Source organism: Hippopotamus amphibius, chromosome 13, assembly GCF_030028045.1.
Source record: "Hippopotamus amphibius kiboko isolate mHipAmp2 chromosome 13, mHipAmp2.hap2, whole genome shotgun sequence".
NCBI classification, from domain to species: domain Eukaryota; kingdom Metazoa; phylum Chordata; class Mammalia; order Artiodactyla; family Hippopotamidae; genus Hippopotamus; species Hippopotamus amphibius.
In genome coordinates, this window is record NC_080198.1 from 47,846,140 (window position 1) to 47,860,665 (window position 14,526).

At 39.3% G+C, this 14,526-nt stretch overlaps 1 protein-coding gene across 5 annotated transcripts in view; it reads right to left on the minus strand.

Annotated features, from left to right (window-relative positions):
- Positions 1–14,526, minus strand: part of GOLGA4 (golgin A4) — a 99,493-nt gene that overhangs the window by 22,648 nt on the left and 62,319 nt on the right. For all 5 annotated transcript variants that reach the window (XM_057706914.1, XM_057706916.1, XM_057706915.1 and 2 more), the window contains 5 exons: positions 13,657–13,785; positions 11,250–11,405; positions 5,164–9,404; positions 4,499–4,620; positions 3,969–4,099 (listed from right to left, as the gene is read on the minus strand). In XM_057706914.1, the coding sequence (XP_057562897.1) occupies positions 3,969–4,099; positions 4,499–4,620; positions 5,164–9,404; positions 11,250–11,405; positions 13,657–13,785 (4,779 nt within the window). The remainder of the gene's footprint in view (positions 1–3,968; positions 4,100–4,498; positions 4,621–5,163; positions 9,405–11,249; positions 11,406–13,656; positions 13,786–14,526) is intronic.

Genomic DNA, 14,526 nt, shown 5'->3' on the forward strand with positions numbered 1-14,526 from the left:
TAAGAAAAACTAAATTGAATATTTATGCACATACATGGAAATTATGTTTTAAAGACTATTATGCCGAGGCCAAATCACTAAAATACAGTAAATGTCAAAAAGAAACCAGTTTTGTATCTAATGTAGCTCTAGGAGCTAGTGCCTCCCAGTAAGATGGCTCTGAGGTTGGGACAAATGCAGTCAGCTCCCTTAATCGTGAGACTCAACTCCTTTCCGATGTCACCATTCCCTCTCCCCACATGATCGCTCCCTTTGCCCTACCAGGTGTCACTTTCTTCAAATTTACCAAGTGTCTAGTATGTGCCAAGCACTTGGCTAGGTCCTCAAGACCAGAGATGCACAGAAAGATCCCTGCCCACAAGATGCTAACAGTCTAGAGGAGTGGAGTACCAAAGGAAGACAGGAGCAATTAATTCTATTTTACGGGGTTTCAAAAAAACTAAGTAAAAACCGTATGATGCAGAAAAACATATTCAAAAAGCTAACTCTGGGGTAGGACAGGGAAAAAATAAGAATATATTTCATTTTTGTTTCTGTTTGCATAGAGGAACAAGGGACAATTATTGCATAAGAAACTAATGGGCACCCGTGGAGGGAGAAGGCAAACAGGGTGCAGAATACAGAGAACAGTTTGCGTGCAATTTTCATGATAGACCATTCTTCAAGTATACTTTTTTTGTATTATTTTGATCTTTAAACCATGGAATACATTTGATTCAAATTTTTTTCTAAATACAAGTTAAATTTAAAACTTTTAAAGAAAACTGCCAAAGGAGATGACAACAGCTGTGCTAACTCATGACGTATGAGAACGTGCTCTTGAAGCACCAGGAAAAGCATGAGCAGAGGTGAAACACGGGGAAGAAGGAGCTAAAGCTGAGTGCGGCTGGACCACAGGCTGAACCGGAGGATAGGGGCACAGGGACAAGGGAAGCCACTGCAGGAATTCGGGGAAGGGAGACAACCCCACCTTTGTTTCCAGATAGACAATAACTCTGACAGGAAGAGATGAATACTTTAGGGGAAAAAAGAACCAAAAGCAAGGAGACCAGATGGGAAATTAATACACAGACCAGACCAGATGGAATACGGCAGCCCAGACGGTGGCAGAAGCAGTGGAGTTAAGGGGAGAGGGACGTGCAGTGGGATTCAGTGAAACACTACAGCTGAGAGTCTGTTACATGCTGGAGACCGTGCTGGAGATCCACAGTTAAAGGGAGAAAGGTGATTCCTCGGCCTGGGAAATCAGGGGAGATAAGCAGATCTCATGTCCTAAAAAGTGTGTGGATGTCTGAGGGGCTGAGGAAGACAGGAGGCGTGAATCAAGGATGACAAAGTTCTCAGCTTCCTCCAGTGGGGGAAGCAACGGTAAGAACATGAGCTAAGACAGTGAAGGCAAGAAAATAAAAATGTCTCTGTGCTGCACTCAGCTATTAACAAAAATCATGGAATTAATTTAATGGATAAGAAAAATATAGCATTCTACAATGTCATCATTAAGACAAATTATCAATCTGATAACAGCTTTTTCAGAGGGGAAAAAACACGACCACATAATACACACAAATCCATATAAAACTCCAATGCTGGAAAATTTTAATTGGGCAAATGATAAGAGAATATGTCTCAGAATCAAAGCAATATGGTGTTTGCTCAGAATTGGTAATATCACTTTTAGTAATATTTGCTGTTTTAAAAAAACTCTTCAAGACAGAGTATGTATTTGGGGTGTTTGGCTGGAGACTGCCAATTTAATCACAACGTCAGCCCCAGACCTGGCTGTTGAAAGTCTGAGGCCACACTGCCCAACACAGTAGCCAATGGCTACCCTGTCCTATGGCTATGAGCACCTGAAATGTTGACTAATCCAAACTGAGATAGGCTGCCAAAGTAGAAACACACTGAATCTCAGAGAATTAATACATACATCGTTTTTATATTGACTACACTTTGAAACGATAATGTCTTGGATATAATGGGTCAGCTAACAATATTATCAAAATTAAAGTCAGCTGATTCGGGTGATATTGAAAAAACAGGACACTAAGTCACCCTTTTTCTATTTCCAAGTTTTGAGATTTTCTTTTCTGTTAACATTCTTTTGTCTAGAATAGTCTCCCCATTGGGTTGTTTTCCTACAGAAGGTCCCACATTCTGACTTTATTTGCTTGCTTCTAATGTACTTCAATAAAATGTGATTTTTAGATCAATATCTAGTTGCTAAAAATAGCACCACACGTTATTAAATGGATGAAATGTGGGAGGTTGAAAAAAAAAGTCAGCTGACTCTTTTTTTTTTCTTAATGTGTTTACTAAAAAATTTTAAATCCCATTTGGGGCTTGCATTGTATCTCTAACAGACAGTGCTGGTCTAAGGTGCAGGAAGGGGTCTGGGGAAGAGTCCACCCAAGTCCTTTGTCCCACCCTCTACTTCCTGCCCGCTTGCTCTACTTACTCCAAGCCTGAAGCTAGGAGGACCATTTATTTTCTAATAAACAACAGATCCTCCAGGAGGAACCATACCAGAGATTAACTGCTACCTATCTCCCTCTTCACTCACCCCTCTACCTACAGAGGGTTGTCAGGACCTTGGAAAGTCTACCCCACCATCCGCCCCCATACACACACATTCAGAGACACAGAAGTAGTTCACAAAAGGGAACGGTATAGCTGTGACACAGTTTATCCCCTGCAAATGAAGCTCCCTAACTTAACTCTCCATGATATATAACTGTTCCCTTCCCCAAGTTCCTTTCTTAGGGAGAAGTCTTTATAAAACACAGCAAGCTAATAAAGAGTCAGTGGTTTACCACTCTCCATGCAGTTTTCGGGAAATCATTTGACTATGCTTAACTCACTCTCCTTCTTCTGCCAAAAAAACCAAAACAACAGCAACAACAACAAAAACCAGAAGATAAACCTAAACTAGCTGTAATGTATCTTCCAATCCCAACATTCTCAAAGCATTCACGAAACAACAGTATTTTTTTAAGCTTCGCACAATATACTCTGGGGAAGTATATATAAGAAAATGTGAAATTCTTCAAATTTTCTTTCATAGTGAGATCTAAAGCTCAAAAATTACACAAAGGTAATATCACATCCTGGAATTCATGTATCACGCCCTAGAATTTCAGCTTTTTCAATTACATTTAAAATAATTATTACTAGAATCTGTTCCTGGCTCAAACTTCTACTGCTGCCACAGTCAGCTGAAGCACGACTCTCTAATTCATGCATTCCTAATCATCAAATGGTTTTTTAGCACACAGTGAAATAAGGCTTGCGGTAACTAAAGAATGTACGCTCCAACAAAGAATGATTTACAATTGCTTTATATTCAAATATGCTCTGCAGTCCAAATACTCATTAACATTCATGGCTTATCTTCATGTACAGAAATGACAACGCTAATCTTCCACTAGCAGAGTAAGTACACTGAATTTATCTTCCAACTACATATAAAATATTTGGCTGATGTATTGCTTTTTTTTTTCCCCCCATCTTTTCTCCCCCCTTGAGATCAACAAAACCTATGCAAACTGGGTACGGATGAAAAAAAGTTAACTGGCCCTCCTGGAAAGATCCCAGCTAAGCTCATACACACACTACCTGTCTCAAGCACAAGCTCTCAATTCTTAGTCGGTTGCTCTCACAATTTGGTCTGAATTTGGGAGAAAGACATAGAAGAAAATCCACCCTTTCCCTTAGTAACTCACTGTTGCTTCAAGTGGACTGTATGCCTGGTTAGCAGAAACTGATCAGAAAACTACAATCCTGGCAGAAATCAATTAGACTCCTTATAAATTTACAAACAGTAGAGAAATACTACTTTGAATAATACTGAAACTACTCCAAAAAAAAAAACACTCTACACTAGAAAAAACAGGAAATCTGACAGCCAATCTTCTTTAGCACTACCATGAAATCTATTATAGCTAAATTTCAAGAGACAGAAAATAAGATACATCAAGGATTTCTTCATATCTTTTGGCTGTTCTTTTTAGATCATCTTCTTTCTCTGCAATTTTTTTATATAACTGATTTGTCTCCTCTTGATGGCTTTCCAAAAGCTCAGCCTCCACTTCCTGGGCTTTATCTAATAAATAAAAAATGGACACATACAAGAAAACACATTAGGTAAGAATTAATATCTATATCCCAATTTCTGTAAGAACCCTTGTTCCAAATCAAATTTGACTAAAATCAACTGATCAAATTGATCAAATATACCCTTCTCATGGAGCAGAACTGTCTTCATTAGGCAATTAATCAGCTAATGCTTTCAGGTTCTTCCACCTGCTCCTCCCCTCTGAAAGGCAAGCCACTTTCAGGCAGCAGTTTTCCATCAGAGAACTCTCTTAGGCAAGAATCATTTTTTCTCCAGTTTATAATTACTTAAAGCACTTAGCACAGTGTGAAAAGAATAAGCTTAAATTATAAATAGTCTCTGCTGATTCTGATTTGTTTCTTTTGTTGAATGTAAAAGTTTACTTACCGATGGTCTCTTTTACGGTCATTTCCAGCTCCTGTTCCTTTTGTGCCAGCTGTGTATGAAACTCCCTCATCAGCTGTTTTAATGTGGAATTGTGCTTCAATTCAAGATCTTCCTGCTCCTGTCTGAGTACCAAAAATATGAAGAGCCAACTGTTGTCATACAAAAAACAAGCTGTAAAGAGTTACCTGGTCTTCATGACACTGCATATAAGTATGATCTCACTGATATCAACCGTTTTTAAGGGCGTATGTGTGCGTGTGCGTGTGTGTGTCCGGACACAGAAAACTTCTGGAAGGATAAGTACGATTAACTTTAGGAACAGTCCTGAGGATTTGAGAATTTTTACTTTCCACTTAAAATTTTTCACCATACACATCTATATTATATAATAACGTTAATATAAAAATAATAAAACAAAAAAATTACTAGGAAATGTACCTAATAACCATGATCTCATAGGCAAGAAAAGTTTTTTCCCTTAAATGGACATGGAATAACACTGCCTCTTGCCTTAAATTGTTTTTATTTCTCTTCGGTATTTAAATTATTAGATTTATGTTCAATACTAACAAATTTAGGTTATGAAACAACTGCATTTGATATAAAAAAAAAGACTTCATTAAAGGAGGACTGCCTTAAAAATACTCATACTGAAAAAAACTTACTTGATTTTCTCTTCCATTTCTTGTTCATACTCTTTCTTTACTATATCCAGCTCTTGCTGATGCTCCTTCCGCAACATTCGAAGATCTTTCTGCAGTTTCACCACCTCCTGGCTCAGCTTCCGCTTCTCCTGCTCTGCCCCTGCTAACTTAAACTCCAGGTCATTGTGCTCCGCCTCCGTGTGACCAAGCAAGCTGGGCTGGACCATATGCGATTTGGACTTTTCTTCAGCACTTTCTTCCAAAACCTCCGTGGGTTTACTTTTTCCATCCATCCGTTGTTGCAAAGCTTGTAATCTTTCAAGTTTTGAGGTCAATGATTCGATTTCAACTCGATGTCCTTCCCTCTCTCTCAATAAGCAGGAATCCAGCTCTTTTATCTTTTGCTCCAATATCTGACAGCTCAAGTCCTTCTCCTGGAGGGTTTTCTGGACACCATCAACCACATTTTCCAAGTTCTGCTTTGCCCCTATGTTGTTTTTACCTCCCTCTTCTTCCACATGCTGGGATACTAACAAGGAGTACTTGGTTTTTTCTTCAAGTTCTTCTTGAAGCTGATTTATCATCACTTGATCCTCGTGTTGCTTTGCTTCAGCCTGTTTTATCTTTATTAAGAGCTCTTGGTATTTGCACTGCATTTCAGAAAGAGAAGAAATTCTCTCTTCTTTTTCCTGCTCTAGCCTCTGCAACAGCTCTTCCTTTTCAATTAAATTTCTTTGTAAAACACTGATTTTTTCTTCACATGCCTTCTGCACACAGCCTTGGGAACCTGCTTCTTCTTGCTTAGTACATGCTGCCACATTTTCTGCCCATCTGGGTACAACTGATGTTTCTGATTGTGGTGAACTTCCCACCGACTTGAGTTTTCCTTCCAAGATGTGAATTTCTCTCTCTCTTTCCTGCAATTTTGCATTCAGCTCACTCAGATGGCCTTCTCTGTCTTTTCTATGTTGCTGTTCTTTCTCTTCCATTTGAGATAACAACTGCTTCTTGATGGCAGCAATTTTTTGTTCCGCTTTCTTCTTCAGTTCCGCTAATTTCGTAGCACTTTCTAACTCAAGTCTATCTTCCAATGCCTTCAACTCCTCTTCTTTGCTTTTCACAACTGAATTCACATGTTCCAATTCTTTCTTCATAGATTCAAGTTCAGATTTCATGGAAGATGCTTGCTTTTCAAGTCTCAAGACTTTTTCTTCAGCCTCTTTAACTCTGTTGTCCTTTTCCTCTTCTAATTCTTGAATGTGTTGAAGTTTCTGAATCATTTCTTTCTGTTCGATATCCTTTTGTTGATTGTAATTTTTAAGAACTTCATTTAAGGACTCAATTTCAATTGTTTTCTGAGTAACATGCTCCTCTAATTCCACAATTCTTGCTGTTTGAGTTTTTAACTCAGTCTCTAAATTACATTCCTTTTTCTCCATCTCACTCTTCTTATCTTCCATTTCACCCTTTAAATATTCAAATCTTTTCTTTTGCTGAACAAGGTCCTCCTTCAATATAGTGATCTGCTCATCCTTTTCACTGGTTTCCTTTGTTTTTAACTCAAGCTGCACCTGCAATTCTTTACTAGTATTTTGATATTGTGTAAGTCTTGACTGTGCTTTCTTCTTCCACTCTGAGAATTTGTTGGACAAATGATCCACCTGATCAAGAGCAGAAGTTTTCTCTATACTCAGAGTTTCAACTTTCAAGGACAAATCCCGCACCTGATCTAGCAGTTCCTGTTGTGCTTCATCATGTCGCTTACTTAGTGACAACATGGCTGCTTCTTTTTCAGTTAGGCTGATGCTATTCTGAAGTTGCGCGTTCAAGTCAGTGAGCTGTTTGCTAAGATTGCTGATCTCAGCTTTTTTTTCTTTAAGCTCTTCTTTCATCAGGGTGACAGCATTGATGTTTTCTGATAACTCCTTCTTCAACTGTGTGATGCAAGACTCCTTTTCTGAGGCAGCCTGTTGCTGACTGCCTCCTTCCTTCTGTAAGGCTTCTTTTTCTGTTAGAAGACCTTCGATATCGGCCTTCATGCTCTTAATCTGACTTTCTTTTTCTTCCAACTGACGTGTAGCGTGTTGAAAAGAACTATTTAGTGTATTTTGCTCTTCTGTTAGCTGTCTAAGTTGTGCTTCTAATTCAGACACTTTGCAAGTTTTACTTAGCAGTGCCTCCTTAACTTTATTTGTGTGGTGCTGACAATGGGAGATCCTAGAGAGAATGGCATTAATTTTACTACTACTAATGTTGACGAGCTCGCTTGTTTTCGCTTGTAACAAGGCTTCCGTTTTCTTGGAGTAAATGTCCAGCTGAACTGCTAACTCCTCGCACAGTTTTCTGAATTCTGAGCTTCTGTCTTCTAGGCTTTTCTTACTTCTGTCATGTGAAGATTTCAAACACTGGAATTCTTCATCTGTGGTTTTCAGCTTTTCGGTCAACTCAGAAACCTTAAGCTTATCTTTCTCTGCCAGCATCTTCAATTCAACTACCTGCTCTTGAAGAAAAGTATTTTCCTTCAGAGAGTGATTCAAGTCAACCCCCAGCTTCTCAAGCTCAGCTTTCAGTTTCGCTTCATTCTGTGAGAAAGAATCCGTGTGAGCAGCCTCCTGGGTTAATCGTTCCTGTAATTCCTTCAACACCGTAGCCTGTTTAGCACCCTCCTCCTTCAGCCATGCCATTTCCTTGTTCATCTCTTCTTTTTCACACCCAAATATGAGGATCTTCTGCTTCAGTTCTGCTACCTCTTGCTCTTTTTCCTGTAACTGGATTTCATGTTTTTCCTGAAGTTCTTCAGCTTGCTGATTAAGTTTCCGCTCCCACACTGCAGTGACATCACTGAGTTCTCGCCTGTGCACCTCGGTAAGTCTTTCTATTTGCTCCTTTTGGTTTGTCTCCAGTCTTGACACTGCATCATTGATTCCAGCTGAGTTAGCCTGTGCCATTTCCAAAATTCTGGCATTGAACTGTGTTTCTTTCTGACTGAGCTCCAGAGCAGTATTTTCAAGCTCTTTTTTAAGTTTGGCTTCTTGATCCAACAGTTTCTTCTTTAACGTTTCTTGCATCTCCTTTGCTTTCTGCATAATTTTTTCCATCTTTTTCTCTTGATTTTTAAATTTGGTTTCATATTCCTCTTGCAAAACACGAATACTGTCCTCCTTGGCTGATAATTTCTGTTTGACTATTTCAATTTCTTTGCTCTGTCCTTCTCTCATTTGTAAAATTACATTTTCCTTTTCCATTAAGAGTTTCCTTGTTTGTTCCTGCTCTACGCTATTATCCTTGAGTTGGGACTCATAGTGTTGGGTTAAAGAGTTTACTTTTTCTTCCATTTCACTACTCTGTTTTTCAAGTTGCTGCATTAAGTCCCGCACCTTGATTTTGTGAGCATCCAACTCGGCACAAACATCTTTCTTCTGAGTGTCAACTTCAGCTACCTGTTTGGTAAAGAGAATTCTTTCTGTTTCTGAATCCAACAACTTCTGCTGCAACTGGGCCAACTGCCCCTCATACGCTTCCGCCTGCTCAAGCATGGTGCTCTGCAGTGACTGGACGAGCTCCAGCTTAGCAGACGCCTGCTGGAGTTCCCCTTCAGACCTTTTAATATCTGCCTCTAGATTTTCCACACGAGCCTGCTGCTCTTTTAAATGCTTGTCCTTTTCTTTCAGAAGAAGCCCAAGTTGGTTAATTTCATCTTTTAATGTCTTCTCAGTTCTCTGAATAGACATCTCTTGTTCTTTAATGATGCTGTCAACCTGTTGCTGGTGGTGATTCTTCTGTTCATCCAGCTTGGCCTCTAATTCCTGTTTCACTCTATCTGCCTGATCCTTTAGTACAGAAAGTTCCTCTTCTAGCCTGTCACGGGCTTTTAATACTTCTGACAGTTCGGACGACAGTGATTCCAATTCCGTTTGCTTCACATCAAGCTTTTCTAAAGTCTTTTCGTTCATCTCTTCTATGTGGGCCTGAAAGAGAATCTCTTTGTCATTCAACAATGTTACTTTTTCTTGTTCACACTTTTCTCTAAGTTTTTCCATTTCAGTCTGATGCTGTTGCTTTAAGACTTGGAGTTTTTCAGTCCAAAGGTTATCTTGCTGATGCTGCAGACTTTCCAATTCTGTCTTGTGTTTTTCAACCATGATTGTAATTTCTTTATTGTGCTTATTTTTTTCAGCTTCCAAATGAACAGTTAAATCTTCTGATTGGTTTCTATTTTCTTGCAAGCTTTTTTCCAAAGAACTTTCTAATTCAAGAATTCTCTGTTAATGAAAACATGTGTTTTTATTAAAGTACATATTAGCAATAATATATTTGACATGATGTCTACACCTACTTAAAAATTAAAATCTAGATAAACAACTCTACATATCATACCAAACACTAGCAAGGACAAAGAATCTGTGCTCAACTCCTAAAGGAATCATATAATAAAGATTCTATTTTTTTACACAACTCATAATTCCAGATTCTTTCTACCTGTCCGGGTAACTATTTCAACTACCTGTTTTTTTCAAGAATATTCTGAATGGATAGTGAAAAAGAAATAAATCATAAAATAGTAACTGCTGGCAGAAAGGTATTTTTTTCTTTTTTTAAAAGGTCTATCACAGTATCCTATTACTTTCATAATTTTTGGGGAAAAAATAATGTATCAGGCTCTTACTCCAAAAATTATTACTTAGAAGATATTTTTCAAAAAGAAGTAACTTATACAAATTTTACCAAAGTAATTTACAAAAAGTAATAGTAAAAGTGAAAGAAAAATTATCTCATGAAAATATCAATCTTGACTGAAAGAAAAAGAACTAAGTAAGGCAGAGCCAAGGAATGTCAGAGCTGGAAAGGTCTTAAGAAATTACCAAATCCAATCTCTTCACGTGAAAGGTAAGGAAATAAGAGGGACTTCCCTGGTGGCACAGTGGTTAAGAATCCGCCTGCCAATGCAGGGGGCGCAGGTTCAATCCCTGGTCAGGGAAGAGCCCACATGCCACAGAGCAACTAAGCCCGTGTGCCACAACTACTGACCCTGTGCCCTAGAGTCCACAAGCCACAGCGAGTGAGCCTGTGCACCAAAACTACTGAAGCCCGTGTGCCCTAGAGACCGCGTGCCACAACCACTGAGCCCACACGCCACAATTACTGAAGCCCGTGCACTCTAGGGCCCGTGTGCCACAACTACTGAAGCCCACGCACCTGGAGCCTGTGCTCCACAACAAGAGAAGCCACTGCAGTGAGAAGCCAGCACACTGCAACGAAGAGTAGCCCCCGCTCGCCACAACTAGAGAAAACCCACACGCAGCAACAAAGACCCAACACAGGCAAGAAAAAAAAAGAAAGAAAGAAATTAAGGTATAATAAATTCACAAAGCTAGTAAGTGAAAGATCTAGGCCTCCTGAATACCCATTCCCCTCTACCATGCCACCTTACAGAAATGTTGGAAGTGGGAAAATAAAACCTGGTTTGGAAACAGGGGTCAGAAGTGTGACCATTTCACTGTCTAAATCAGAGCAAAAAGGCTAAAACGTCTAAATAACATCAGTCAGTTTATTCAAAATAGGTCGAACATTCCATACACTGCTCAGGGAAAGGACAGAGGGCCTTAAAAATGTGCACACTGAGATATATATACTAACATGCTCATTCTAGGACTATTTTTAATATGGGGAAAAGTTAAACATAAAAGTAGAGCAGTGGGGTAACTAAATGGTGATACAGAGAATGGACTGTGTCCAGGGCATGGCATGAGATAAAGCTGAACAGGCAGGAAGGTGTCAGCGCAAGTGCTGCCGACAAAGTGAGGCCACTTTCTAAGGATGAAAGCTGAGTAAGCAGTGAAGCAAAGATGCTGCACAGCCTGAGGGCAGAGAGTCGGAGTGAGAAGCTGATAGAAACATAGCCAACTAAACGCTGAGCCAGGAGCACAGTGCAGCAGGCGTCAAAACCACTCCCACGAACAGCTCTTCCTCCCTGATAATGGAGTGCACGTACATGTAAATCTACAACAAAAGCTTCTCTACAACTTTATACTGACTGCAGAGGTAACAACAGTTTTCATCGACAAGCAATTCCACAGCTATGGAAACTGAAGAGTATTTAAACGTACAGTTCTGTAAGTCTCTGCTTCTTGCTGAAGGTCCCGAAGTTTGTTTTCACTCTCTGTGAGGATTGCTTTCTTCTGCAACTCTAACTCTTCCAAGGCCAAAGATCCTTGCTGTTCTTTTTCTTGAGTGATCTTCAAATATTCTGACTGACTTTTCTCCTGTGCCAAAAACAATAATACCACCTTAGACCCACGCAGATCTTCAGCATTCCCAAAGCACCGCCACGGGAATCATGCGCTTCATTTGATCTGCGCACACAAGCCCTGCGAGGTACGTGGTATCATTACCTCTCCCTTCCCACACTCTGGTCTGCAGAAATAAGGCACTATGGCTTTTTCCAGTGTGATCTGGCCAATCTTTGCCACAATTACTATTGATATAAAAATTTTTGTTCCAGTAACCCTACTATGTCTGCTACTTTTTCACTACTTAAAATGTTTTGCAAAATATCACTGAATGTGCAGGGTCACACAATTGTCACTACCTCTTCTCTGCACACCAGAATTTGATATTTCAATTCTAGGCTGCAAAATTAGACTGTAAATTTATATGATTTGTGAGAAATACCTCACCATAATAGGGAATCCCACACAGAAAAGCAAATCAAAATCAGAAGATTGCATGTGAATATATGGATTAGATCAAGGCAATATTTATAAAAGCCTATATAACTCTTCAGATGATCTGGCCCTGCCTGACAAACTTCTTTGATTGTCCTTAGTATATGTCAGCATTCATATTAAAAGTGTTCACTGTTTTTGAAAAGAGAAGCTCCAGAGAGCACTTTTAACATTTAGTGACTCTGGACTCCAATTAAGTATACTTATGCATACCTACTGCTTAGGGCTCATGTGGCCAACTGTAATAATTTCAGTCCATTTCACTCTGGTGAGGCATACTGCTTTAAGGAAAGATTTTGTACCATATTGTAAGTAGACTGATAAGAAGATACTAGTTTCTATAGCATCAATTTTAAAACATCACTTAAAAATAGTATATGGTTTAATGTAAACTGTATGTTAAATGCATCTCTATATATGCCCATAAATATAATACAGGAAATTTTAATAGTCTGAAGAATTCTGACTCTCAACTCCAAGCTAACTTCTTCGAGAAACTAGGTAGGAAGGGGAATGGAAGTGGGCGAGCGCATGTGCACGTATGTGTGTCTTACGTGTGTCTGTGTCCTGTGCTCACTAGTGGGAATATGTCTGAATACATCAGTTCCCAGGACAGAATGTTAACTAGGGCAATGCTTAAGGCTCTGTGCCTCCAGCATGAAAACCCACAGCAGGTCTTTATGACTGGCATTTTTAGCACCATTCCCTGCTTCATTTATGTCATTAATGTCCTGCTTTGTTCCTTAATTTCCCTGCCCCTATTTTAAATTTATGCTGTCCTGTTACAGTTTTTAAGTACTCTTGTAAGCATCTTTAAATCCTTTTTGGACCAATAAAGAATACAAACATGTGCCCATGCAGATGTACATTTCACAACCACGGACTAAACTGCTAACCTCAGCCAATAGCACTGTACATCCATGTGCCTGTTTGGCCCCACAGAGATTAGAGAACTCCCTGTCTCAGCTCAAGGATCAGAGCTGCTGGAAGTCCACAGAGCCCCAGGTCCAACTGAGAGTGGGAAAAAAAAAATGTGTAAAAGAAAGGAGATTAAAATTATAAAAAAACTATTTCTTATCCTTTCACAATGAAAGCATTTTTTAATTATACATACTATCTTATGGATAACAGCTTCATATAAAAACAACAAACTACATTTTCAGCATTAACACTTCTTAAAGTAACTTATATGAAAGGCTTTTCACAACTCAAGAAAAAATATGTTTCGTTTTAAACTTTCAAATTATACTATTCCAACAAATCTTTCTTATCTTTGCCTTTCTGGTTATTATTGTAGTTAGTTTTTTAATTTTACTTTATCTTTTTAAACATCACATGGGTTGAAAATTATGGAAATTACTCCACTTAAAATGAAAACTACTTAGTCATTTTCATTTTGTCTTCTTTAAAATGCATTCAGGCACACTTTCTGAGCCTTAAGCTCTGATACATTCAGTCTGGTGAGTTTTTAGACATTCTTCCTAAGTTATGCAGTCAGTGGTTCACTGCTTCGGTTAACCTATCTTCCCCTTTACTCCTCCCTACTCACAGCCTACAGTCAGGGTGAGAGGAATGAAAAACAAACTGATGAATGAAAGCTTGTTAGATGAGCATATTTAATTTTCAGATAATACTAAATTAACAAGCTCTGACAGCCTCATTTTTGACTACAGCCAATCCTCTTTGCATACTCAAAGGTCAAGGCTGCCAGCAGCGTGACCTCAAGCTGGGAGGCAGAAGTGAGGGGTTAACAACTTCATACTGTGGCAAAAACACAACAGGTACTTACAAGAGCTATTTTCATTTGCTCCTGAAGTTCCCTTTCTTGGGTCTGAAACTTCTTGGTCAGTTCCTGCTCTTTGCTGGCCAGCTCCTGTTCATGAAGCTTCTGCAACTTTGCAATTTGTTCTGAGGATTTCTGAAAACCAGCCAAATAGTTACAATGAAACACCCAGAATAAACTATGTAACTCTACAACTAAATAATACTTTATTATAGTTTAATCATCAAGCTAACAGCTTCCTAAGAGGAAAAATCAGAACATATTTCCCACATAAATCAAAAGTCACCAAACTCTCAAGAGTTAAAAGAAAAACCAGTAACGTATTGTTCCTCATTTAAGACAAGGAGAGCTGGGACCTCCCTGATGGTGCAATGGTTGAGAATCTACCTGCCAGACAGGGCTTCGATCCCTGGTCCAGCAAGATCCCACATGCCATGGAGCATGGCCCATGCGCCACAACTACTGAGCCCGCACACCTAGAGCCCGTGCTCCGCAATAAGAGAAGCCACTGCACTGAGAAGCCTGCACACTGCAACGAAGAGTAGACCCTATTTGCCTCAACTAGAGAAAGCCCTCACACAGTGACAAGGACGCAATGCAGCCTAATTAATTAATTTTAAAAATAAAAATAAAAAAATTTTTTTCAAACACATGATTAAAAAAAAAAAATAAGACAAGGAGAGCTACAGCTGTAATAGTCAGTCCTATGGGGTTGAAGCTCCAATTCCACATCATACAAAGATGTTCCCCACCAATCAGGATAGGGAAGCACAGTAGGAGGAATAAGGATGCTCTCAGAGAGGACACTCCACCGTGGTCAAGGCACCCTGGTTGCACCCATCTAATTATGCCTAGCTTTCCAGGCATATACTGCTA